At 39.5% G+C, this 25,644-nt stretch overlaps 1 protein-coding gene and 1 long non-coding RNA gene across 7 annotated transcripts in view; one reads left to right on the forward strand and one right to left on the reverse strand.

Moving 5' to 3' along the window:
- The window catches only part of LOC138739331 (uncharacterized), a 334,221-nt gene extending 320,697 nt beyond the window's left edge, over positions 1-13,524 (reverse strand). For all 6 annotated transcript variants that reach the window (XR_011342172.1, XR_011342173.1, XR_011342174.1 and 3 more), the window contains exons 1-2: positions 13,442-13,524; positions 4,019-4,075 (exon numbers count right to left, since the gene is read on the reverse strand). This is a non-coding gene — a long non-coding RNA (uncharacterized lncRNA). The remainder of the gene's footprint in view (positions 1-4,018; positions 4,076-13,441) is intronic.
- Positions 13,525-13,654: 130 nt separating this feature from the next.
- LOC138739328 (GRIP and coiled-coil domain-containing protein 2) overlaps positions 13,655-25,644 on the forward strand; it is a 134,642-nt gene continuing 122,652 nt past the window's right edge. Inside the window, exon 1 of the mRNA XM_069891139.1 lies at positions 13,655-17,349. Within this exon, the coding sequence (XP_069747240.1) occupies positions 17,290-17,349 (60 nt within the window). The 5' untranslated portion in view covers positions 13,655-17,289. The remainder of the gene's footprint in view (positions 17,350-25,644) is intronic.

Below are 25,644 nucleotides of genomic sequence, written 5' to 3' on the forward strand. Positions count from 1 at the left end.
GGTCCTCCATCATGCATCTGGTCCAACACGGCTCCTAAACCAACCGGGCTGGCATCCGCTATGACTTTGGTTGATGCCGCCGGATCGTAATATCCAAGAGTTTTTGCATCTGTCAGGCTTTGCTTCAGTGCTGTGAACACTTTCTTCTGCTCAGATCCAAAATGAAATGGTACACCTTTCCTGGTTAGTTTCCTTAGTGGTTCTGCCACTGTAGCGAAATTAGGAATGAACTTTGCACAAAAATTGACCAATCCCAGGAAACTCCTCACCTCTATTGCAATCTGAGGTGCACATGCCTCTGCAATAGCTTTCACCTTGGCCTCTGCAGGGTTTAGTCCTTCCCTTGTAAGTCTGTGTCCCATGAAGTCCATTTCTGACACACCGAACTGGCATTTGTTTCCATTCACGGTAAGGCCTGCCTCCTGTAGTCTAGATAGTACACGCCTCAACCGTTTGTCATGCTCTTCCTTCGTTGGTGCATGGACTATGATGTCGTCAGAAATGTTGGCAACTCCAGGAATGCCTTGAATCACCGAAGCTGCATTAATTCCAAATGATAGTCTCTTGTAACGATACAATCCACAGTGAGTCACAAATGTTGTTACATCTCGGGAACCTGGATCCAGCTCTAATTGATGATAGCCCCATTTCAGATCAATTTTTGAGAATATCTTGCTGGTAGTTAGTTCTTGAAGTATTTCCTCCACTGTTGGTATAGGGTGTCGTTCTCTAATTATAGCTTCATTGGCCATTCTCATGTCAACACATAGTCTTATGTCACCCTTTGGTTTGGGCACAATCACTACTGGGTTGACCCATTGCGTCGAATGTTCCACCGGTTCAATAATGTCTTGTTCGATCAATTCTTTAATTTTGGCTTCAACTTTCCCACGAAGTTCAAACGGAGTTCAGCGCATTCGTTGTGCCATGGGTTTGACCGTTTCATCTACCGCTCTCTTCAATTGTCGACCTTTCAGCTTTCCTACTCCTTGGAAGAATGCGGGGAATTCTTGCTTCATATCCTCGTATGACTGAATTGAATTGATACAAGCTCCAATATGAAGTATTGCCAGGTCTTGCGCTGTGCTTCTACTCAGCAATGGTTCTCCCCTCTCTTCTAATACCATAAACTCTGCTTCGGTGTACTTATCTCCAGCTTCAACAGTTGCAGTAAAACATCCAATGGTCTGCAATGGCTTGGTTGCTGTGTATGGATACAGTTTCTTGGAACACTTCTTTGAGGTACAGATGATCTTTTTCCTTTTTCAACTTCTCCCATAAATGTCGATCAATCACATTACTGTCACTGCCTGAGTCTACAATGACCTGAACTGTCACTCCACCAATGATCACTTGGACCTTCTCATGACGTACTTCATTCAACGTAAATTGGTAACAACTCTGTTCCTCCTGGGTATCATCATCGTCACTGTCTATCTGGCGAATGGTATCTTTCTTTCCAGGATACTTTCCTTTCCCCCAGGCTTTGCCTTTGGAAGTTGTACTCTTCCTCTTCTGGTCTGCATTGGACTTGCTTTTGCAGTTCTTTGCAAAGTGGTCCTTACCTCCACACTTTCTGCAAACTTTGCCTTTGGCCGGGCAATATGGGTCTTTTCCAAAGTGACCTCGGTTTCCACATCGATAACACTTCACGTCATGTGTCGGCATATATCTTGGCTGATTATGGCGATGTGAGAGCCTCTTAATTTGCTGGCTTGAGTTGTCTTTCAGGGTCATGGTATGAAATTGCCCTTCAACAGCCTCTAATGCAGCAGCAATGGTTAAAGCATCGGTGAGTTCCAACTCACTCCCTCTTTCCAGTAGACGTCTTCTGAATTTATCTGATCTACAGTGCTGTACGACTTGATCCAATAATTGGTTATCCAAATCAGCTGGCATGTAATTGCATCCAACAGCTAGCTGGCGTAGTCTCGTCACGTACTAAGCAATTCTCTGGCCATCTTCTTGTCTCGTTCTCCGAAACAAATGGCGTTGAATTGTAGCATTCGGTGTCACTACATAGTGTGCATTTAATGCATCTACCGCTTTCCGGTACTCATCCTTCCTTCCAGTATTCAAAAGTGTCTTAAATGTTTCCCGAACTGCAGGTCCAGCAGTGAAAAGAAGTAATGCCCTTCTCTGCGCTTTTTGTTCAACCGTACCGGTATCTAGAAATAGGCCACAACTGTCGGCGTAGGATTCAAATTCTTCCAGCCATGCCTTCCACTTCACACTTACAGTGCTTGCATCACCCGTTGGGTCAAAATGAGCAATTCCACTATGTGTTAGAAAGTCACTGTCCGCACCAGCCATGAGGAAATATTCCAGCCCCAAAAGTACTGAGACACAGAGAAAATTCTTATCATCTTGAAGTTGTCTGTAATCCTCTGTAATCTTGTTTAGTCTTTAATTTTCTTCAAGCTTCTTTCATCCTCGTCGCCAATGTCACATTTGTGGCCCGAAATGTGAAGTTAATAAAACATTAAACACAAGTTTATCAGGTAAACTTCTTAGTGACTTTTTATTCTCCGGTTTCCTTTGTTCTCCTGCTTGTGTTCTTATCTCTCTCTCATACCACGTGACTTCCGGTATATCTCATACATATTTGTTATCATGACAATGGGCATAATGCTTGGTGTTACTTCCTTCACTATTTTTTGGGGAGATATTGCATGGTGTAGATTATATCAACTGTCAATGTTCAAAGGACAATTGTTCATTTTATCAATTGATGAACCAAAGAATGTGGAATCATTGGAAACATTCCAGCTGTAAAGGTGTATTTTGGGGAGTGAAGCCAGGGCCTTGAGGAGTGTTGTAGAACAGACAGGCATTGGGGTACAAGTACATAGTTCCATGAAAGTGGCGAACAGGTAGAAGGCAAAAATCATGCTTGTCTTCATCAGACAGGGCATTGTACATGAGTTGAGATGTCATTTTACAGCTGTTCAGGACATTGGTGAGTCCACAGCTGTAATTTTGTGTGCAGTTCTGGTCACCATAAGCAGAGGAAGAGTGTAATAAGCTTAAGAAGGTGCAGAAAAGAATTGCAAGGCTATTGCTGGGACTGGAGTATTTGAGTTATAAGGATTAATTGGAAAGTTAGGACTGTTTTCCCTGAGTGAAGGAGGTTGAAAGGTGACCTTATAGAAATATGTAAAATCATGAGAGATTTGGATAACAACGTACAGACTATTGAAGAATTCAGCATGTTGAGCAGCATCAGTGGGAGAATTAGTTTTTAACAAAAATAGTCTTTATTCACAATAAATCATTTACAATAGAAAAACTGTTCAGAATCTGTTTCCACCCTTACTTTCATATTCATACATTCCCAACACTGTGCATCAGTGGCGGATTAACCTTTAGGCTGAGAGGGCTAAAGCCTAGGGGCCCGGGGGTAGGATTCCATCATTAAGACAGATCGTGTGGAGGAGATAGCTGGTATCATGAGGACAGGATGGAAAGGGTAGGATAGGGGTCATTGAGAGACTGGTGAACCAGAGTAAGGGATGAAGGACAGAGGAAGTTGATTGCAGATGGTTCCACCTAGTCCCTCATTATACCACTACTGTCACCTTCTCCTCTTATCAGATTCTCTACCTAGCACCCAACCCTGCATCATCCTCCATCTCACCCCTTTATTTCCCTTGCTTTTTTCTCCTTTGATCTGACATCTGCCTCATAAATTTGCTTTGAATTTTCTCCACCTCACTTTAAACCTCTATTATATGGCATTTCCATCTTGGTAAAAGTACTCTGATCATCAACCCTAGCTACGCATCTAATAATCTTACATACAATTCTCCAATTCCGATGAAGGATCAGTAATTGAAATATTAATTCTGCTTCTCTCGCCACAAATTTAAAGATTAAGATTATCAGATCACCGTCAAATTAGTAGAATTACAACACCTACATGTTCAAATTCCTTTCCAAGTTCCATACTATTCCTTATTTGGAAGCCCTTGCCTTTTACACTCACGAAGCATATACCCTCGTAATTAAGACACCTCACCAGTTCCAATGGTCCTTTCTCCCTCAGTCTCCTGTCATTTGCTCACATTTTCAGAAGCTTAATGAGCAAAAAGAAATGTACAAGGTTATATCTCTTTATTGACAGTTATTGTTAAATGCTCTAAATATATTTCAGATTTATTGTCAGAATACATATATGACATCACATACAACTTGAGATTCCTTTCTCCTGCAGAAGTGGCAGAATTACCACTAATTGGTAGTGAAAAAGATAAACTGTACACAGTTTAAAACATATAAACAAACAAAGAATTGTAAACAAACTGCCTGTGCAATACAGGGAAAAACAATAAAATGCACAAGTCAGAGTCCTTAAATTAGTCCCTGATTGAGTTTGTCGTTGAGTTTGATGGTGGAGGAGGTAGCAGCTGTTCCTGAATCTGGTGGTGTGAGTCTTGTGGCACCTATACCGTTTTCTGATGGCATTAGGAAAACAGAGCACGCGCTCCCTGTAGATGTGCTCAGTGGTGGGGAGGGTATTGCCTGTGATGTCCTGGGATGCGTCCATTACTACTTGGAAGGCTTTATGTTCATGGGTATTGATGTTTCCATACCATACCATGATGCAGCCAGTCAGCACACTTTGTAGAAATTTGCCAGGGTTTCTGATGTCATATCAAATGTCCGCAAACTCCTGAGGAAGTAGAGGCACTAATGTGCTTTCTTCATTATGCCATTCGTGTGCTGGGTCCAAGATATTGACTCCTAAGAACTTAAATTTGCTCACCCTCTCCACCTCTGATCCCCCCAATGATCAATGGATTGTACACCTCTGGCTTTCCTTTCCTGAAGTCAACTCCTTAGTTTTGTGACATTGAGTGCAAGGTTTTTATTGGTGCACCACAGTCAACAATCAATCAGTCAACAATCAACAACAACCAGACAATTAGTCGCCAACAATCAAAATCTAGCTTTATTATCAACTACTCTTGTCCAAGTTCTCAAACTTATTATAATTATTATTGTTGTTGTTTTCTTTATGTTGCACCGTAACCCTTCCTAAGGTGTCCCAGTTTGTAGCATTCAAACTTGAATCGTGAATTTGTCTCATTTTTATGGCAAGTTATGCAAGCTGGTCCTGAACTGTTGTATTGTGACAATCAAAGATGCCATGTTTTAGATGAGATATTAAACTGACTGCTTCTTCAGACGGATTTCAAAAAATGTGTTTATGGGATGTGGACATTACTGGTAAGATCATCCTTTAAAAAACATCCCTAATTTATTTACAGAATGGCTTAGAAAGGATGGTCTTACTAGTTCAGAAATAAAATTAAAGGAATAAAGAGAATCTTAAATTAAAAGTGAAAGATAGACAGAAATTATTTTTAATGTAGTATGTCATAATTGCTAAATATTTATTAACTGAAACAGTCAATAATGCTTCCTCCAGACAAAGGTTCCAGACTCAAGATCCATTCCACAAATAATCCACAATAATACTCCAGTGAGTGCTGTATCATCTTTGTAAATCATAGTATACTTAACAGAACAAGAAATATCAATAAAAAAATTACATAAGAAATTGAAAGAATATGGAGAAATATCGGGGTACAAGATCAACACAAATAAAAATGAAGTGATGCCAATGAGTAATGTGGATTATACAGAATTTAAATAAGAATCACCATTTAAATGGCAAACACAAGCAATCCGATACCTAGGTATCAGGTTAGATAATAACTTAAGCCACCTGTACAAATTAAATTATCAGCCACTAATAAAGAAATTGCAGGAAAACTTAGAACATTGGAAAGAATTACCGCTAATGTTGAAAGGGAGGGTAAATTGCATTAAAATGAATGTCTTCCCAAGGATACAATACATATTTCAATCATTACCAATTCCCTTAACAGAAAAATTCTTTAATGAACTAAAGAGAATAATAAGGAAATTCTTGTGGAAAGGGGGGAAACCAAGGATTACGTTAGATAAATTAACAGAGAGGTACAACCAAGGTGGTTTAAAGTCAGCAAACTTTAAAAATTATTATAGAGGAGCACAATTAAGGTATTTTTCAGATTTTTACCAGACAAGGGAAAAACCAGACTGGACTAAGATAGAGCTAGATAAAATAGGGGAGAAGGTACCAGAACATATACTTTATAAGTGGAATGAAAAGCTGGTACAATATAAAAGCTCACCAGTACTGCATCATTTACTCAATATATGGAAGAAGACTCACTTAGAAAGGAAAAAAATGAATTACCAAATACCAAAATTACTATTGACACAAAATCCACTAATCCCTTTTACAATAGATAACCTTTCCTTTAGAGAATAGGAGAGAAAAGAAATTAAAAGAATAGAAAATTGTTTTTTTGGAAATAATTTATTAACATTTGAACAAATGAAATACAAATATGGAATAACTCATGGTACAATGCTTGCATACCATCAACTGAAAGTCTACTTAAAGGATAAATTGGGAAACAGACTGAGATAACCAGAAGGAAGCAGGTTTGAATATGTGATTACAGACACAATGATAATTAAAAGATTTATAACGAACATGTACATTAAGCTGCAAGATAAGGAAAATTATGAAATAAGCTATAAACCTAAACAAAAGTGGGAAAAGGATTTAAACATAAAGATAAAAAATGCAACATAGGAAAAGTTATGTTCTGGAACTATGAAAAATATAATAAAGACAAGGTTATGCATGATACTGTATAATTGGTTACACGGGTTATATATCACACCCCAAAAGTTAAAAAAAAAATGGGATCCAACATTATCAGATAGATGTTTTTGCTGTAAGAAGGAAATGGGAACAACAGTACATGCAATTTGGGCATGTGAGAAAGTGAAAAAGTTTTGGGACGATCTAAATCAAATATTAAATAAAATCACAAAAAATAACATAACAAAAAATCCAGAGATCTTTCTTCTAAGTAATATAAGAAGTAAAGAATTAGACCTCACATTGGATAAAGTGCAAAAAAGATTTATTATGATAGCCTTAGCAGTAGCAAAAAAATATATAATGTCAACCTGGAAATCAGAAGAGAGCCTGAGAGTACAGCAATGGTACATGGAAATGAATAAATGTATTCCATTGGAAAAAATAACATACAATTTAAAAAATAAAGTCACATTATTTGAACAAATTTGGGAACCGTACATGGAACATAACAGAGAGGGCTTGCCTTGGACCTCCACCCCCTAAAATGATAAGAAGACAAAATGACTTGATCCTGTGTGTAAAAGTAGATGACACATTTTTCTTGTTTGGTTTTCCTTTGTGTGAAGACATTGTTTTATGGTTTTATTGTATTGTATATATTGAATATTTATTGGTTTTGGAGGGGGGTGGGAAGGGGGGAGGGAGGGTAGGGGGGGAAAAAAAGGGAAAAAATGCCACTGTGTATATTTAATGTGAAATGTTTGTATATATTTTGGTTGATATGGTTCACTGTATGAAAAATACAAATTTTTTTTTTAATTATTCTTAACAAAATGATTCTAGCTTTCTCAGATCACTATATATATTCAGTGATTACATTCTTGATGCAAGGTTATAATGATTTTCACTACCACTTTCAGTTTTCATATTTTCCACCAACCCCTCCCCCCAAACCCAAACTTCCATCAGCAGCTATGAGATACCACACTCCAATAGTGCGTGTTAATAACATTGTTTAAAGGTGATCATTCACTAAAATCACTAATCTTGTGGCTATGAGATACAACACACCCATAGTCTGTGCTAATAATTCCGATTAAAGGCGATGATTAGGATGGGAAAGATTTATCACCTTTATTCGGGTTATTAACACAGACTACGGGTGTGGTATCTCATAGCTACTGCACAAAGATGAAAATGAAAATGTTGAAGTTAAATACCTAGTTAGTTATTCATAATTCATCGTACATAAAATAATAGAGCAAGTCAGCAAGCATTTAGCGCGGGACCCTTGAAAATGCGCTACTTTAGCTCCTCTATTAATCCAGCACTGTGCTCAATCTCAAGCAGGTTCATTGGCAGTTATTAGTGCTTACAATATCATTTAAAAAAAAATTTCTTTACTATCTTTAAATGTCTGTGATACCTTTAGCTCTAATCTATTGAACAATCCAACTTCCTAACATTTGTTGCATATTAATATAAGAAGACAGAAAATTCATATTTTCTTTGTGATTAACAGTCACAATTTGGACAGCCTTACAATTAACCATGCACCTTGTTCTCATCAAAATTACTGGACCATTCACACATAGATTACGGTGCGTACCACCATCTGAGGGAACATTTCTTGACCATAAAACCATGCTAACATTGTAAAAAATTAGTACAGGGATTGGTGCATTCCTCAATGAGGCAGAAAGGATTAAGGACAGATTTTTAAAATTCTATAACAGTGAGAAATGAAAGGTGTTTTTTGAATGCTTGACAAATTCAGGTATATAAATTCAAATTAGTGATAAAAATATAAAGTCAGGGAAGTATCAAAACATAGTAAAAATCATTGGTAGAAGAGAGAGCAGGAGAAAAGGGCATTGATTTATTATCCTTCTGCAGTGAAAAATTATATTTTTTTGCTCATTGTATAAAGAACGCCTCCATATGAAATTCAAGGTTATTTTTATTGTCACTTATGAGTGAGCAACACTTTTGTATTTACAAATGCAACAGGAGCCTGCAGCATAACAGCAGTTGTGGTTTTACATATCCAGTGCTACCAAACAGCTTTTGTCTTCAGAAGTGTTATTTGTATCATGAGAGTGTTTAGTATAATTTCTGAGAGGTTAATATAAAGAAACTGGAGCAATTATTTCAATGATTTTCCAATTTTAATACATAATCAGGTTTCATGATCCAATGGTTCATATTAAATGACAGTGCAAATTTTGCAATTTCACTACCTAATAGGATAATGAAAGTCAGAACAATACTCAGTTGTTGATTAAAAATCTACAGGAGACACAAAGAGCAAGTACGTGCTCAGCAATGGGAACAATGGATAAACTTTTCCTTTCATTAATAACAAAAGATATGTGTGTGTATATATATATTTTTTTTATTTATTATATATACAGGTGTTATAAAATGAGGTTCAATCATATTGGGACACGCATCTAGCATTCTGAGGTTTCCTGAAAGAAATACATTTCAGGAATCCCAGGAGGCCATGTTAAGCAAGGATGCTTTTGGGATTCCTTGGGCTTCTGGTGTGAAAAATAAGAATTAACGAAGAAAGTGCAACATCAGTCCTGGCTGCAACCTGATTTCCGCTGGCCTTTCCAAAGGCAGAAAGACAAGTGAATTTGTGACTGATCCTCAGAACATGCCCTGAATATTTAGATGATGCTGGAGATCTAATTTCCACTGTGGACAATGTGGGATGATATGATATATGTGTTTACAATGGAGTTAAAAGTTGGTGACTCAGGAGAAAGATTATTAGAAAGCCAAAATTTGTAAGGGAACTAAAGCAAATGAATTTGGTCATCTGTGAGTGAATCGGTTATAGGGAATGGTGGAATGAGATTGATCTGAAACAAAAGTCTGCAGACGCTTTGATTGTAGTAAAAACATAGAAAAGGTGGATGAACTCAGCAGGTCTCACAACATCCAATAGGAGGTAAAAATATATTACCACCATTTCGGGGCCTGAGCCCTTCTTCAAGATATGAGTAAAGAGCAGGCAGGCGCCTTTATTAAAAGGTTAGTGAAAAGGGAAGAATGGGAAGGAGAGGAGTACAGACCAACAGACAAGAGGAGTTAACTGAATATGGTAAGAGGACAGGAGAGAGGAAAGGTGAGAGCTGATTGAGGGAGGGGGTTGTTTTTGGCTCTGTGAAAGGAGACAGAGGGAAAAGGGAAGAGAGGGTGTGTGCTAGAGGAAAGGAGATAGAAGGAAAGATGGGGAGGGGTGAGCAAACAGAAATCGGAGAAATCGATGTTAATGCCATCCAGTTAGAGGGTGCCCAGACAGAATAAGAGGTGGTGTTCCTCCTATCTGCAAGTGGTCTTAGTCTGGCAGAGCATTAGACTACGGACAGACATGTCATCAAAATCAAGGGAAAAGGCATGGGAATTGAAATAGGTAGCCTCTGGGAGATCCACATTATTGAGGCGGACAGCGCCGACATGCTCAATGAAGTGATCTCCCACAATGTGTCCAGTCTCTCTAATGTAGAGGATACCAGAATGGGAGCACCGGATACAGATTCACAAGTAAAGTATTGCTTCACTTGGATTGTTTGAGGCCCTGAATGATAGTGAGGGAGGAGGTATGGGTGGACGTGGAGCATCTCCTGTGGTCACAGGGAATGTACCAAGGTAGCAATTGGTAGGAAGGGAGGAGTGGATGATGGAGTCACAGAGGGCAGAGAGGAGAAGAGAAAGGAAAGTGTGTCTGGTGTTGGGATCATGTAGTAGGTAGTTGAAATGACAGAGGATATGATGGATGAGGAGGCTGGTGGGGTGGTAGGTGAGGAGAAAGGGAATCCTGTCCTTGTTGCATGAGGGGGCAGATGTGCAGGTAATGGAGGATACAAACATGGGTGAGGGTTGTGTTGAAAGTGGTAGTGGGGAAGCCTGTTTCCGTGCCGTAAATGGTTATATGGTTATGGAGACTTGATGAGCTAAATGGCTTCCTTAAATAAATCGATATATGAAAACGACATCTGCTAATTTTTCTGAAGCAAAAATCATTACCACTAATAAGATATTAAATTCGCAACATCATCTTGATTACAGAATGAGAAACTTAAAGCAAAGCTCGGACTTGCTTTCTTGTTGTCAATGATGCAGGTAATTGCTTGTCCAAGGGTAGAGAATGCAAATCACAGCATCCTGGTTGTGGTGTTACCTAGCCAATTAATTCATTTATGGAAATAAATTGAATTGATATTTATAGTTCAAAACTAAAAAGGTTAGTCAAAATTCCTTATAGTCTTCAGCTTGCACTAAGTATTACACAAAACTCTTTTAAACATTTTACCATTCTGAGAACATTCCCAGCTAATTCTCCGTAGGTCTCTCATGCTAGGAATGCCAATCACCCGATGGCATGACATTTACACCTGCCAATTCCCACCATGGGAATTTTCTTCAACATGTACACAAACAAACTATTTTTTTAATTGATAGTGCGTGAACTTGGGATCTATGGTTCTGAAGCCAAAATCAACATTATTTTTCTCCTCGCTGGGAGGTGAGCATATCATCACACACTTTTGAGTGGGGGAATCTGCAAGTGATACTCAATAAACCTCATTCCCTGGATAGAAATCCCTTGAGGTATATGTAAGAGACAGGTCACAACTTTGAGAAATATGAACAAATCAGAAAATGGAAATGAGGCAGAATGCATATACTGGCCTTTTAGGGTATTAGGAGGACATTTCTTGCATCTTTTTATTAACCATGTTATAAAAAGTGGTAGTTGTTCAGCAATGGCCCATACTCATTGACCAGGCCAGGACACAACCAGAACTCAACATATATCAGTAAGGAGATTGGCCACACTGCTTTCCCCAACCTGCCCAACATCAGCTCACAACTGCCCTCTGCATTTTGGCTCATTATTTCCCTTCATACCAAAATGAGGTAATGAGATCACTGTTTCATTGCTGCAACGCCACCAGGAGAGTTTAGAAGTTTTCACTGGGTTCTTGGGACAGTGGTGCACAGCAAGAGTGGATGACTTTTTTAAAGGACTGTGCTGTGTGGTCATATTCAAGGATTAAGAGAGCTATAATGTTTCACCATTCTGCAAGCTGGGCAGCGGTGTGTACAGTCAAAAATGTTGCTTGTATGTTTTATATGCAAAAGAATTCCACTTTCAAAGAATGGACTAAATAAATTCTGGCAAATTCCAAGGTCCTGTGTAAACATGGAAGTTCAGATGTCATTCAATTCGCTCCAGCTGAAAAATCTCGACCACGCACAGCCACTTGAACTTTGGCCAAATATTTGCTGAAATTCCCTAACATTTACATTGGAGAACATATTCTCAATTCTGTTAGAGCTGCCAAAAATTTGATGATCTATCAGCTCAATCATTTGAATAGGGCTTGTAGGGCTGTGGAACAGGAAGGCAAGAATAAGGAAGAGTATAAATATTTATTTATGCATTTGCTTTAATGTTCTCAGTTATTTAAAAGTGTTTTGAATGTTTTGTTGGTGTTATTTTCCTTTCTAAAATAAAAATAAAAGAAGTTTAATAATTTTGTTCCGTTTTAAACTTAAGAATGTTTGGAACATATGCAACATTAAGCATTGACAAACTGACAGTTTTGACAGAAAAGGCTCAGCAGGTCACACAGCATCCATAGGAAGTAAAGGATAGCCAACATTTCAGGCCGGGCCCTTCCCAAACATTGGTTACCCTTTACTTCCTATGGATGCTGCATGACCTGCTGAGTTTCTTCAGCACTTTTGTGTGCTGCATTCAACCCCAGCATCTGCAGACTTCCTTAGTTAAAATTTTGCCTGGTGTCAAAGGTTCTTGGAGGAATTTTGAGGTACAAGCCTTTTCTGTCACATCAATCCAGCAATAGATTGCAATGATAACAAAGAAGTGAAACCTGGGCAATGGGTTTCATAGAGAGAAAAAAAAGTTGTTCCTTTTAGGAATGATAACATTTATGATCTCAGCACTGGTATTACAATATCATTTTTGACGTTTCCTGCCAGTATTGAAATGCTATGTTTGGAAGCCACAGTTTACAGATTACAGAACTCCTTGAGTCATTCTTCAAGGCCAATTGCAGCATCTGTCACTAAAAAATCAGAAACTTTCCTACAGGTAAGCTGCAGACAATGAGGACCACCCTAAAGAAAAAGTAGATAGAAGTAACAGCCAGGTTAATACTTTGTTTAATATCACTTTGAAATGTCCCTTTAATAACATTGAACAGTGCACACCCAAATACAATGCATGACAGTTTTACCAGAATGGAACTTAAAACTGCACACTTCTAACTGACTTAAAAGCATTATTATGACAATGAACATGAATTAGGGCAATTCTAATGGCTCTAACAATATGCAGTTGTCAAAAAAGAAGCCAAGGTATAAAATTGTGTCCTTCTGTTTTTTTTAATTGAAGACATTAGTTTTATTTGTGACATTTTTAAAAAATATTTCATTAAGTTTTTAAAGCCAAATATGCAATCAACATAAAGAAAGTAAAAAATTGAATACTAGTTAAAATAATGATACATGATGGCTATAATCCCCATCCTCCCATGAAAGTTTATAAAAAAAGAAAATCCCAAAGAATGCAGTGGAAAGAAGAAAGAAAGAAAGAAAAGGAAAGAAAAAAGGAAGAGCGGGATTGTCATGGATCCATCGTCTATCCCACGTTTCACATTTTCATGATTTACCTAGATCTCGAGAGGACTCTAGTGTAGGGGAGATGGGGCACAATTAAAAATTTACACCTACATTTTGTAGATATGGCTGCCATATTTTTAAGATGTTGTAGCAAGCTGAACTGTTCCACAAGTGAACTGGATTACGAAGGTGCAGGCTCGCACTTGCTGACATCATAATGGTCCCGGTTGGTGGGGGGGGGGGGGGGGGGAGTGCAAAGGATCATGGGGGTCATACTTATAAGCTCTCAGAGAATTCTAGTATTGGTTTGGTTCAGTTGGTTCAGCTTACTTACAGCTTCTGTGTGGTGTTTCTTGCACGCCAAACACAAAATGGAATTTTGGACCCCACAAAGAAAAACACGAATGCACAGAACACAGTCTTGCTGAAGTTACCAACCTTTTGGACCTAACAGCTACTAGTCTGGTTCGAACATACTGAGTCCCAGTTTCAGGTCAGGCAGATCTCTGCAGACTCCACAAGATATTACTACGTGGTCAGTTCGCTTGACCAGGAGACTGCCAGATGAATCATTGATTTCTTAAATCAGCCGCCAACAGGTATGAGGCAATTAAGGCGCTCCTTATCCACACCTTTGGTCTTTCCCTCTGCAAACGAGCAGAATGGCTGCTCCACATGAACAGCCTGGGTGACTGCACACCATCTTATGAACAATATGCTGGTGTTAATGGATAGCCATTACTGCTTAAACAGATATTGTTCTAGCAGATATTTCTCAAATAGATGCCGAAGACATCCGCCTACTCCTTAGAGACAACGACTTCAGTGACTCATGTAGGTTAGCAGCTCGTGCAGATGTCCTGTGGCATGCCAAGCCATATGGCAGGGCATCTGCTGATCTAGTTTCTGCATCACGCCCAGTGACTCGTCTCTCTCCCACTCCACAGAGGAGGCTGACGACAGCCACAGCAGGTGGAGTGGTGGTGTTTCTGTCATCAGAAATGGGGTTCTGGACCCACTGATGCTGTCCACCTTGCTTCCATTCAAGAAACGCAGGGGCTGGCCATCACGGTCAGCTGACAAGATAGCCTCCTTTATCTATGGGACTAGCACACAGGGTGGAGTTTCCACATGGACACGGGCAAAGGTCAGCATCTTGCCCTCTCAAACCAAGTCACCTGCGCTGGGAAGTCAGGACTGTCCCTCACTGCTGCCAACAATAGCATCATACGTATGTATGTGATGCAGACAATACCACTCGAGTTCGGTTCCCACCATTTTACCTGGACCTTCACTTTAGGTGTCTCAGCCACCCCTCCCCCCACCCCCCCCCCCCCCACCTCAACTCAGTAACCTTATCGAGCAATGAGTTTGCCAAAATCCTGACAGGATTCCTGGCCATTATAACATCACAGTTCTCTACCGTGGTCTCGAAACATGGCATCCAGCACCACATTCCCACACAGGGACCGTCGTCACCTGCCCAAGCACGCAGTCTTCCTCCCGATAAGCTGTGGCTTACCAAAGAAGAATTCAGAAAGATGGAGGAGAAGGGCATTATTTGGCGCTCAGATAGCCCATGGGCCTCTCTTCTTCACATGGTGTCGAAGTCTTCTGGGGAGCACAGACCTTGTGGGGACTACCGCTGCCTCAATGACGCCATGACAGCCGACCGGTACCTGGTTTTCAACATCCAGGACTTCACAGCCAATCTACATGGAGTGAGGATCTTCTCAAAAATCAACCGAGTCCATGGGAACCACCAGATTCCCGTTCACCCCAGCAACATCCTCAAGACAGCCCTCATCACTCTATTCGGTCTTTTTGCGTTCCTCCGCATGCCATTTAGCCTCTAAAACACAGCACAGACTTTCCAGAGACTCATGGACTCAGTGGGGCACTGCCTGGATTTCATTTTTATCTACCTCATTGCCAGTCGCTCATGACAGGAGCATCAAATACACCTGCAGATTCTCTGCCAGTAACTGAGTGACTTCTGCCTAGCCACCAACCCAGCGAAATGTTAGTTCAGCCTGACAGCCATCAATTACCTTGGGCACCGCATCGATCAATACAAGGTGGTCCCTCTTACATCAAAGATTGAGGTCATTCGTAAATTTACCAAGCCAACTACAGTCAAAGGTTTTCAAGTATTTGTTGGGATGGTCAACTTCTACCATCGGTTCCTGCTGTCAGCTGCCAGGATCATGCGACCACTTTCCAGTCAGACCAAAGAACTCAGCTGGGATGTAGAGTCTATGGCAGCTTTTGACCAGGCCAAAGATGCTCTGGCCAATGCCACCCTTCTAGTCCATCCGCACGTTGAGGTGCCCACTGCCGTCAAAGTCGATACATCTAACATGACCATCGGTGTCATCCTGAAGCAGCTGGTTGATGGACATTGGAGACCGCTCGCTTTCTTTAGCAGACATCTGCGACCCCCAGAGCAGAAGTAAACTCCATTTGACAGGGAATTGCGTTCGACAGGGAGTTGCTATCCCTCTACCTCGCCATACGTCATTTCCGTTATTTTCTAAAAGGACAGGATTTCATAGTCTTCACCAATCACAAGCCTCTCACTTTTCCCTTTGCCAAGGTGTTGGACCTGTGATCGGCAAGGCAGCAGCATCACCTTTCTTATATCTCAGAGTACACGATGGTTATCAAGCAGATTTCTGGCAAGAACAACCTCGTGGCTGACACTGTCCCATACGTCTGACCTGTCTGTGCACTCCCTGACCTCTGGAATCAACTATGCAGCGCTCACAGCATTCCAGCGACAGGATGGTTAAATACCAGCCTACCGTACTGCAGTCTCAGGGCTACAGCTGGAAGATGTGCATTTTGGGTTATCCAAAGCCACACTTCCTAGGCCCATTGTTCCCTCCACGTGGAGGCGTCGTATCTTCGACATGCTCCATGGGTTGGCTCACTCATCCATTCAGGTGATAACTCAACTGGTCACAGACAGATTCATGTGACATGGCCTGCATAAACAGTTCAACCATTGGGCCAGAACTTGCATGCACTGTCAGACATCCAAGGTGCAGAGGCACGAGTTGCGCATCGAATGACTCAAAGACTTGTAGATTCAAACCAAGGCTTTTATTCTCAAAAGGCTGGAGTGTAGTACATCAAGGTTGACCAGTCCAGACTGACCTGGGTCTGGTTCGGTACAGCATTTTATGACCTGGCCAGTAGGTGTGGCTACAGCTCTCAGCCAATCATTAGTACTATATACAAATATATACAGAGGTGATAAGATCCCATACTATCACAGCACGTGAAAGCCCCTCTTGAATCTTTCCCGCCAACACACAGACGATTTGACCACATCCACGTGGACATCGCTGGGTCGCTGCCAGTTTCCAGAGGCACCACATACTTGTTCACAATGGTGGACAGATTGACTAGATGGTCGGAAGCTGTCCCGCTCTCGGACATTTCCATAAAATCCTGAGCCAGGGCCCTCATAGCCAACTGGATAGCCTGTTTCAGCCTTCCTTCCAATATTCCGTCGGACGGGGGGCATGGTTCACGTCCGGCATATGGGTAGTGCTGGCACAGCTTCTAGGGACCCAGTTACATTACACCATGGCCCACCACCCACCATCTAACCAAAAAATGGCCGTCATAGTGCAGCTCTGAGGCCTGGATTGGGTGGACGAGCTACCTTGGGTGCTCCTTTGCATCCGCAAAATGCCGAAGAAGGATTGGGCCACATCCTCTGCTGAGATTGTCTATGGAGCCCCACTGATAGTCCCGGGAGGGTTTGTGCCAGCAGCTCATGGCCAGGAGGAAAAACCTACAGTGCTGCTAATGCAACTTCGTGAGAAAGTGGGCACCCCGTCCCAACCTCATGCCATGGTCCAGCCCCATCCTACATCCCAAAGGATCTCGAAGATTACAGATGTGTCTTCATAAGGAGAAGTGTGCACCGGCACCCCTTCAGTGCCCATATGAGGGCCCATACAAGGTGTTACAACACAACAGGACTACGTGCCTTTTGGACATTGGGGGTAAGCAAGAAATGTTCATAGTCAACTGCTTAAAACTAGCACACCTTAACCTCAACCGAACAGTAACTGTTCTAGCCCTTTGGTGGAGAGGTTGGCCTACCAAATGTATGAACTGTTTACGAATTGTGAACTCGGCACCTCCAATCACTGTTTCTGTGGGGGAGGGCGGGGTCATGTAGCAGGATGCACTGATCCACAAATGAACCAGACCATGAAGGTGCAGGCTCATACTTGCTGATGTCACAATGGTCCCAATGTGGGGGGAGGGGGCCTCAAAGGGTCATGGGAGTTGTGCTGATAAGCTCTCGGCGAGTTCCAGTAAAATCAGTTCATTGGTTCAGCTCACTCACAGCTTCCGTGTGGTTTTCCTTTCATTCACTGCACAGAACACTGACCACAATGTCATACTTATTTCTTACGTTATAGCTAATCTTCTCAAGGGTAACATAACTATGCATTTCTTCATTTCGACGGGCATTCCCTAGATGGGAATCAGACTTCCAAGTAATCACTATACATTTCCTGGCCACTGCCAATGCGATCTTGATAAATATTGTTTGATGTTGGGACAAACTCATTTTAGGTCTTACACCAGCAATATTCCCCAGTAAGAATAGTTCAGGGTTCTATGGAAATTGAATTCCTGTAATATGCTCTATGAATTTCCCCAAATCTACCCAAAAGGGTCTTACCTTGGAACATGCATAAGTTGCATATAAAAAAGTTCCCATCTCCTCACTACACCTGAAGAATTGATTGAATATGTTTGATTTTAATTTATTTAATTTTTGCAGTGTGAGATATAGCTGCTGCAAGATATTATATTACACTAGTCTGCACCTTACGTTTATTGTGTTTTTCATACAATCCCAACATAAATTGGACTAGCTTTGATCTCTAATACTTATATTTATTTCTAATTCCCATCTCTGTCTAGACTTATGTACCCCCTGTTTCGGGGTTCCCATTTAAAGTAATAAATACATTGCTAAAGTAAATTTCTTTGTGTTTCCCTTTCAAATCAAAGTCTCCACATCACTACACTTCAATAAAGTCATTGTCAGTCCCAGTTTATCCCTTAAATATGCTCTTAACTGAATATAGCAGAATATTGTCTTGTTAACAATACCATACTTGTTTTTTAATTGTTCAAATTACATGTGTTGTCCCTGCTCAACCAGATCCCTTTTCAGGAACAGGTATCTAAAATCTTATTACCCATTGTTAAGGGTATACATCTTTTCTTAGTCAGGGGTGTTTTTGGAGAGAATCCCTCCTTAGTTCCCATCAGTAATTTATTTTGCTCCAAATATTAATTATATGTTTTAACAAGGGGACTTCTTTCTCACCAGATATTAATTTGAGTCCCATTTATATATAAAATCCTCTGCTATTTTCTCTCCCACTTTATACAATTTTATTTTTCCCCATGAAAATTTATCTCCTCCCTCAAATCAAGAGGTAAGAAATTTTGTCTGGGCTGCCCAATAATAATTTTTTAAGATTGGGAGTTGTAAACCTCCCAGCTCATATTTCTATGTTAATTTTTCTGTGGAGATTCTAGTCATCTTACCTTTCCAAAGAAATTTTCTGACATGTTTATTTAGTTCCTGAAAAAAAACTTCTGAGGCAAAGGTATGGGCAGTGTCTGAAAGAGATATTGTATTCTTGGAAAAATATTCATTTTTACACAATTGACTTTACCAGCTAATGTTATTGGCAAAGCTATCCACCTGTTCAAATCTTCTTCAACCTTAAGCAAGGTGAGATCATTTAATTTGAATAAATTCTGTAAATTATCTGTTTATTTCCTAAATATTTTATCCCATTTAGCAGCCATTCTTTGACATTGACTATAGTCCCCACCCGTAAGTGGAAAAATTTTGCTCTTATCCCAATTTATTTTTTAACCTGAGACTTTCCCATACTCTTCCAGTTTGAGTACAATTTCTGCAATGAAGTTACTGGTTTTGTCAAATATATCAATACATCATCTGCAAATAAATTAATCATATATTCCTCCTGGTTAACCCTGAATCCCTTAATATCTGGAGATCACCAAATTTCTTTGGCCAATGGTTCTATAGCCAAAATAAAGAGAGCCAGAGATAATAGGCATTCTTGTCTACTAGATCTAGTTAAGACAAATGCTGGAGAAATTTGACCATTAGTTACAACTGTAACAAATTTATGGTCATCTTTAATTTAATGTTAAACTATATTTATTTTATAAAAATGTCTTAGTAAATTATAGAGTTAAAATATTGTATCTGTATTCTCAATAAGTTAGTAATGTGTTGGTACAGGATCACACCCAGGTCACTGCACATTTATAGAGAACTATTATTTACTGAAAAAAGTGTTAATTCTCAGAGTCCACGTGTCTTGGACAGATGGAGCTAATGGATTTCAAGTGGGTCTTAATTATTCAAGAACTGCTAAGGAAGAGGGGGGGTGTGGTGTGATGCCATAGGAGGAAGACATGGAAAAGGCCTCTCCTGGCAGAATTAATAAATACACTAATTTTTTTTTTAATTTAAACTCAATTTCCTTTAAATAAACTTCTTAAAGCTCTCAAAAGATGTCTACAAAGAAACCTAAACCTCAAACTTCAAAAACAAATCAACGACAACCGAAGTAACTTTGTTGGAAGAACCAGGGCCTACCTTGAAGATTCAGCCTACAATTCGAGTTCCTCTTCAACCACAATTGATGAAGACTTCATGGGCAAGAATCCAGGCTCCTGTGCTGCCCTCTCGGGGAACAGGGGAGAGCAGTGCTGGAGTATGGAGGAAAACTGTGGAAACGACTGCAGAGCCAGTGTGCATGCACGGGATTTCACGCATGGTACTACTGAAGTGACCGCAATGGAGACTGAGGACCCGTCTTCAACAATGGTGGCAGAACACACATGGGCCAAACAAAAAGCCCGTTGGCAATTCGAGCCTTTGGCGACGTCTACAGAAGAAGAAGAACTGGAAGGAGAGGAAGAAAGCTTTGTATTCCAATCTCAAGGAGAAGAAACAGAGGATGTAAGTGATCAGGATGTTCAAGGTAAAATGTGTGCATACTATGTTACCCCAACTTTTCGACCCACAGGTTTTTGACAAAAATTTTGAAAAAGTGGATTTAATTAGTCAAAAAATGGATACTAAATTTGCTGAGGTTAAAACTGATTTTACAAATCAATTGGGAGTGATTAAAGAAGAAATAACTATTAAAAACAGATGTGACAAGATGTAATAAATCTATTGATAAAGAATCGCTGAGGAAGCCATCTGCTTTTAATCAAAGACTCTTAAGTCTCTTGAACAGAGATGAGGTCAGAGGTTGTTATGGATATGGAATAAATAGTTTTGAAAAAGGAACAGAATTTTGGCAGAAATAAAACTGATGGTCACGTGGTTTCCAAGAATTGAGGATGACTTCGTCCATGATGTAACTATCACATGACTTGGAGAAATATATTACTGAATTCAGATATTTTGAATTCAGTTTTGGAACAGTTCAGCTTGGAGTTTACAGAAGTCAAAACCTTGTGAAAGACAGGGTTGAGTTACAGTAACCAGATTTGGTGCTGTTTGTTGTGTGTTACTCGTGGAAGAAGGGGAACACAGAATCAGAGGCTATTGAATTAATGAAGACCACTTTGCTGTTTCTTGAGAAAAGAGGACAGAGTTCTACTGGGTCTATTTTTGTGTTTGGCCACTTTATTTAACCCTTGTCTGGTTTATGACTTCACCGTGGAAGAAGATAATCACAGTGGCTTAACCCTTGTTTGGGTTTGTGAATTCATTGTGGAAGAAAATAGCCACATTCACTGTCTTTGAGAAGAGGGCAGATTCTTCGTGTGGAAAACATAATTGTGAGTGAAAGAGGCCTGAAGATGTAATATTTAAAAGTACTTGATAATTATTTCTGAACTGAGAATTTAAGACCTTCAAGCAAGACTAAAATGATGCTGAACTTTTAAAGACTGACTTTTCAGAATGGAATTTTAATTATACACACATTTACATTTTACATTTGTGCATAGTGCAGTCAAAGTCAGAGTTAAGTAAGAAACATGTTATTAATAGTTCAATAAAGCAATTATTTTGAATTTGCCATTGTCTGGTGAATTTTTCATTGTTGTTCCTGTGTTAGTACTAACAAAAAACCTTTAGTACCAAACATAATTAAAAGGATTGTTAGTGTTTAACATAATTTTGGCTTTAGATTCATAATATAATGCTCTAATCCAATTTATAAAATTTTGCCCTAATCCAAATCTTTCCAGCACTTTAAATAAAAAACTCATTCCAGTCTATCATATGTCTTTTCTGAATCCAGAGCCACAGCTACAATCAAATCAGTTCTCATTTGGGCCAAATTAATTATGCTAAGCAGCCTGCTTACATTATCAGCATATTGTCTCTTTTGCCCAAAGCCTGCTTGATCCATATTTGTTAATTCAGCAAAAACTTTGCCAGTCTGTTTGCTAAGGCATTGGCAATGATTTTATAATCCAAATTCAATAATGAAATAGGTCTGTAAGATGACGGTTTCAGTGGGTCCCTATCTTTTTTAGGTCTCACTGTAATTATTCCTGTTGAAAATGATTCCGTGAGAGTTAGTGTCTCAACTGCCTGATCTAACACCTCCATAAAAAGAGGTATCAAAAGATCCTTAAATTCTTTATAAAATTCAGGGGAACCCATCCTCCCCTGGAGACTTGTTAACCTGCCATGAACTCAATGTCTCCCCTATCTCCATCTGAGTGAAGAGGTCATTGAGTCCTTCCTGTTCTTCTAAATTTAAATTTGGAAGTTCCAATATCAATTTTATTAATATCTCCTTGAGAATCTGATTGATATAATTTAGAATAAAATTGTCTAAAAACCTCATTAATTTCTTGCGGTTTGTATCTGTTTTGACCACACCAACTGTTCTTGAGATTTGTTCTGCTTTCAACTGCCAAGAAACGACCTTATGGGCTCTTTTCGTTACCTCATAGTACCTTTATTTAATTCTTAATATTGCTTTTTCTGTCCTATACGTTTGAAATATAATTTAAGTAATCTATATTTTTCTTCAGAACTCCTTTTCCAAATAAAATATCTCCTCTTCTAATTCTTCCACTTCCTTTGTGTATTCTTTCTTAATCATTAATGTAGCGGTTACTACAGTTGAGCGACTGAGAAAAAAGCAATCACACACTAGGCTAGTCAACCAAAGACTGGTTTATTGAAGCTTTACAAGCGGGACCTTGTAAAGGGACAGCTGTTGGTCCACGTGACCAGCAGGTTTAAATTGAGACTTGTTAATGTCCCGTGCCTTTCAGCAGGAGACCCAGCTGATCAATGTGCCATCCCTCGGCACTCAGTAGTGCTAGCATGCTGGCCCTTAGTTAAGTCCATGCACTGCACTGATGATGGCGGTTTGCATTACCGTGCTGAGTGCCCGCTCAGCCCACTACACAGCCACTACATCAACTTATTATTTGTCCTCTTAAATATGCTTTTACAGCATCCCATGTAATAAATTTATCAGTGGTTGAATTACAGTTGGTTCAACTGAACATTTATCTCTTTATAAAGTCACAAAAGTCCAATCTTCTCAACAGCAGTGAATTAAAGCAACATCTGTAAACCGTCTTTTGTTTGTCCAATATTGATATTGTTAATATAAGAGGTGAGTGATCAGATAAAAGTCTCACTTTATATTCAGCCTCCATGATCCTACCCTGTAGTTGAGTTGATGCCAAAAACAAATCTATTCTAGAGTAGAAATCATGTCTATTAGAATAGAAAGAATAGTCCCTCTCCCTTGGATGAGATCTTCTCCAGACATCCATTAAATTCAGTTCTCATTAATACCAAGGTAGCTTTCACTGTCTGTCCTAACAACCGCCCTTGTTGATTAATCTAGAACCAGTTCTAGACAAATATTTAAATTCCTTCCCACTAAGTTGTTTTCATTAATAAATTTCTCATCATCCGTGTTTGGACCATACAAATTCATCAGGGTCCAGGGTTCTGAATATATCTAACAGTGTACCATTATGAACCTACCTCCAGGACCTGTAACTACATCCTGCATTCTAACTGGAAGGTATTTCCACATCAAAATTGCTACTCTTCTTGCTTTTGAGTTAAAAGAAGTGATGACCTGACCAACCTAATCTCTTTTTAATTTTTGATGTTCTCTTTTAATTAAGTGTCTTGAAGGAAGACCAAGTCAGCCCCCATTTTTTAATGTGTCAATATCCTCTTTCTTTTCACCCCCCCCAAGTCAGCCCCCATTTTTTTATGTGTCAATATCCTCTTTCTTTTCACCCCCCATTCAATCCATTAATGCTAAAACTTATAAATTTCAATCTGTTACTCAGCCCTACAGAGGTTCGTCAAATCAAATCCTTTACCCCCTCTTGACCTCGACTCATGCCTTCCCTTTTATAGATCAATTAATCCTTATCCTCTGGAGAAAAATGCATGGTCTCCATCAATCCCAATGGAAAAATAAAAAAGTAGTAGGGTAGAAATAAAGGAAACAGAAATAAAGAATCCTCCCCCCTCCCCGTAGATGGTTAATAATAGATTTTACAACACTACCCCCTCCTCCATTTTGCAGATTATGGCACAAGCCAACATACACATGATGTGCCAGAAGTCAGGTTCCCACCATCCCTAGTCCCCTGGAGTATTCCCAAAGCCATAATATTTCATTATTTATATGCAAGAGAAATATGTAAAAAAGAAGAAAAAACTTCCTAAAATGCATACACAATTTCAATCTTTTTTCTGGTAATTGATTCACAAAGTCTGTTGCACATTGAAGATAAAAAAAATCCTTTTCACCTTCCCCCCCCCCCCCCCCACCACCAGTCCCGACATTATAATCTTCAGAGTTGCGGGATGGCACAGCACAAAGTTATATCTTTTCTGCCAAAAGGATCTATTTATTGGGTCAAATTCCCATCTGCCTTTCAGCTATGCTGCACTTAAATCTGGATAGAACAATACTTTGTCTCCCTCGGCTTCCAACAGACTTCCTCTTGCCTTTGCTCCCTTCGACGTTACGCTGAGTATTTTTTCTTTGCATTGATATCTTAAACATTTAATCAATACAGAACATGAGTTTTAGTCTGATATAGGATGGAGTATAAGGGACCTATGTGCCCTTTCAACCTCAATATTATCCTCACCCAAACCATTCCTGGGAGAAGAGTAAAGGTTTCGCTCCTTCAAGACCAACAATTTTGATATTATTCCTTCTGCTAAAGTTTTATAATATGCCTATTTTCACCATTTTTTTTCTGAAAACTATCCATCTATTTCATTTTCTATTTTATTCATTCTATCCATTACATTCTCGATTTTCTTCTTCACATCCTTTATTAGGCTTCCAATAGCTCCTTGCAATTGGGTCACAGTTGATAAATTTTTTTTTATTTGTACATTTTTCTTTCTTATCCAAAGCCTTCATTACATCTTTAATTATTCATTTATCTTTTTTTATTGCCCTTACTGGTTGATGTAACAGTCTGTAGTCCATCTTATTCTTTCAAACTTAAGTAATTTTCTTCACTCTCCGTGCTATCATTGTCAGATTCCTCTTCTTCCTCCTCCAAGTCAAATTGCTGTCATCTTCATTCTGTAGTCGGTGCCGGAAACCTCAGCACTTTCAATCGATTTGCGCATGTGTCTGTCTGTGTTCATGCGCATGCCCTCAAGCTCGTCCTCATCGACTTCTGTTCATTCCAGCAGTGAAAATGCACCACTGGTTGCCCCAACAGGTGAATCACTTATACGGGAGCCGAGCCAAGCCTCAGCTGAAGGCTTCCTCCTTTGAGCAGGCCTCTGCTCCCTACTGCCATCTCCGACTCGATGGACCCCAGAGATCATTACTGCAGGTTTGTTTTTCTTGGGTGACATTCTGGAAAAGTTTAAACGTACATTTTCTTCCAAGTTGAATTGTTAAATGTCGTTTTTCTTTCTCTTTTTTTATCAATTCTCCAGGAGATGAGGGACTCTGCTTCCCATCTCTACCACATCCCGTGAAGTCCCTATTCATGTCATTTCTTGAATCTGATCAACCATTGCTTAGCTTTTGCATTAAGATCATTATTAAGGCCATATCAATTGCAAATCACAATATTTCACAATAAATTTAATTTTCAAATTCAAAAGACATCATTATTTAGATCTGTTAATTTCATAAGCCTCTTTTCTAGAATCCAGAATCAAATAAATTGCAATTGACAATTATCATCTTCTATCTTGCATTATTATTTGGAAGATGCTGTAATACCAA

This window comes from Narcine bancroftii, chromosome 7 (assembly GCF_036971445.1).
Source record: "Narcine bancroftii isolate sNarBan1 chromosome 7, sNarBan1.hap1, whole genome shotgun sequence".
Classification (NCBI taxonomy): domain Eukaryota; kingdom Metazoa; phylum Chordata; class Chondrichthyes; order Torpediniformes; family Narcinidae; genus Narcine; species Narcine bancroftii.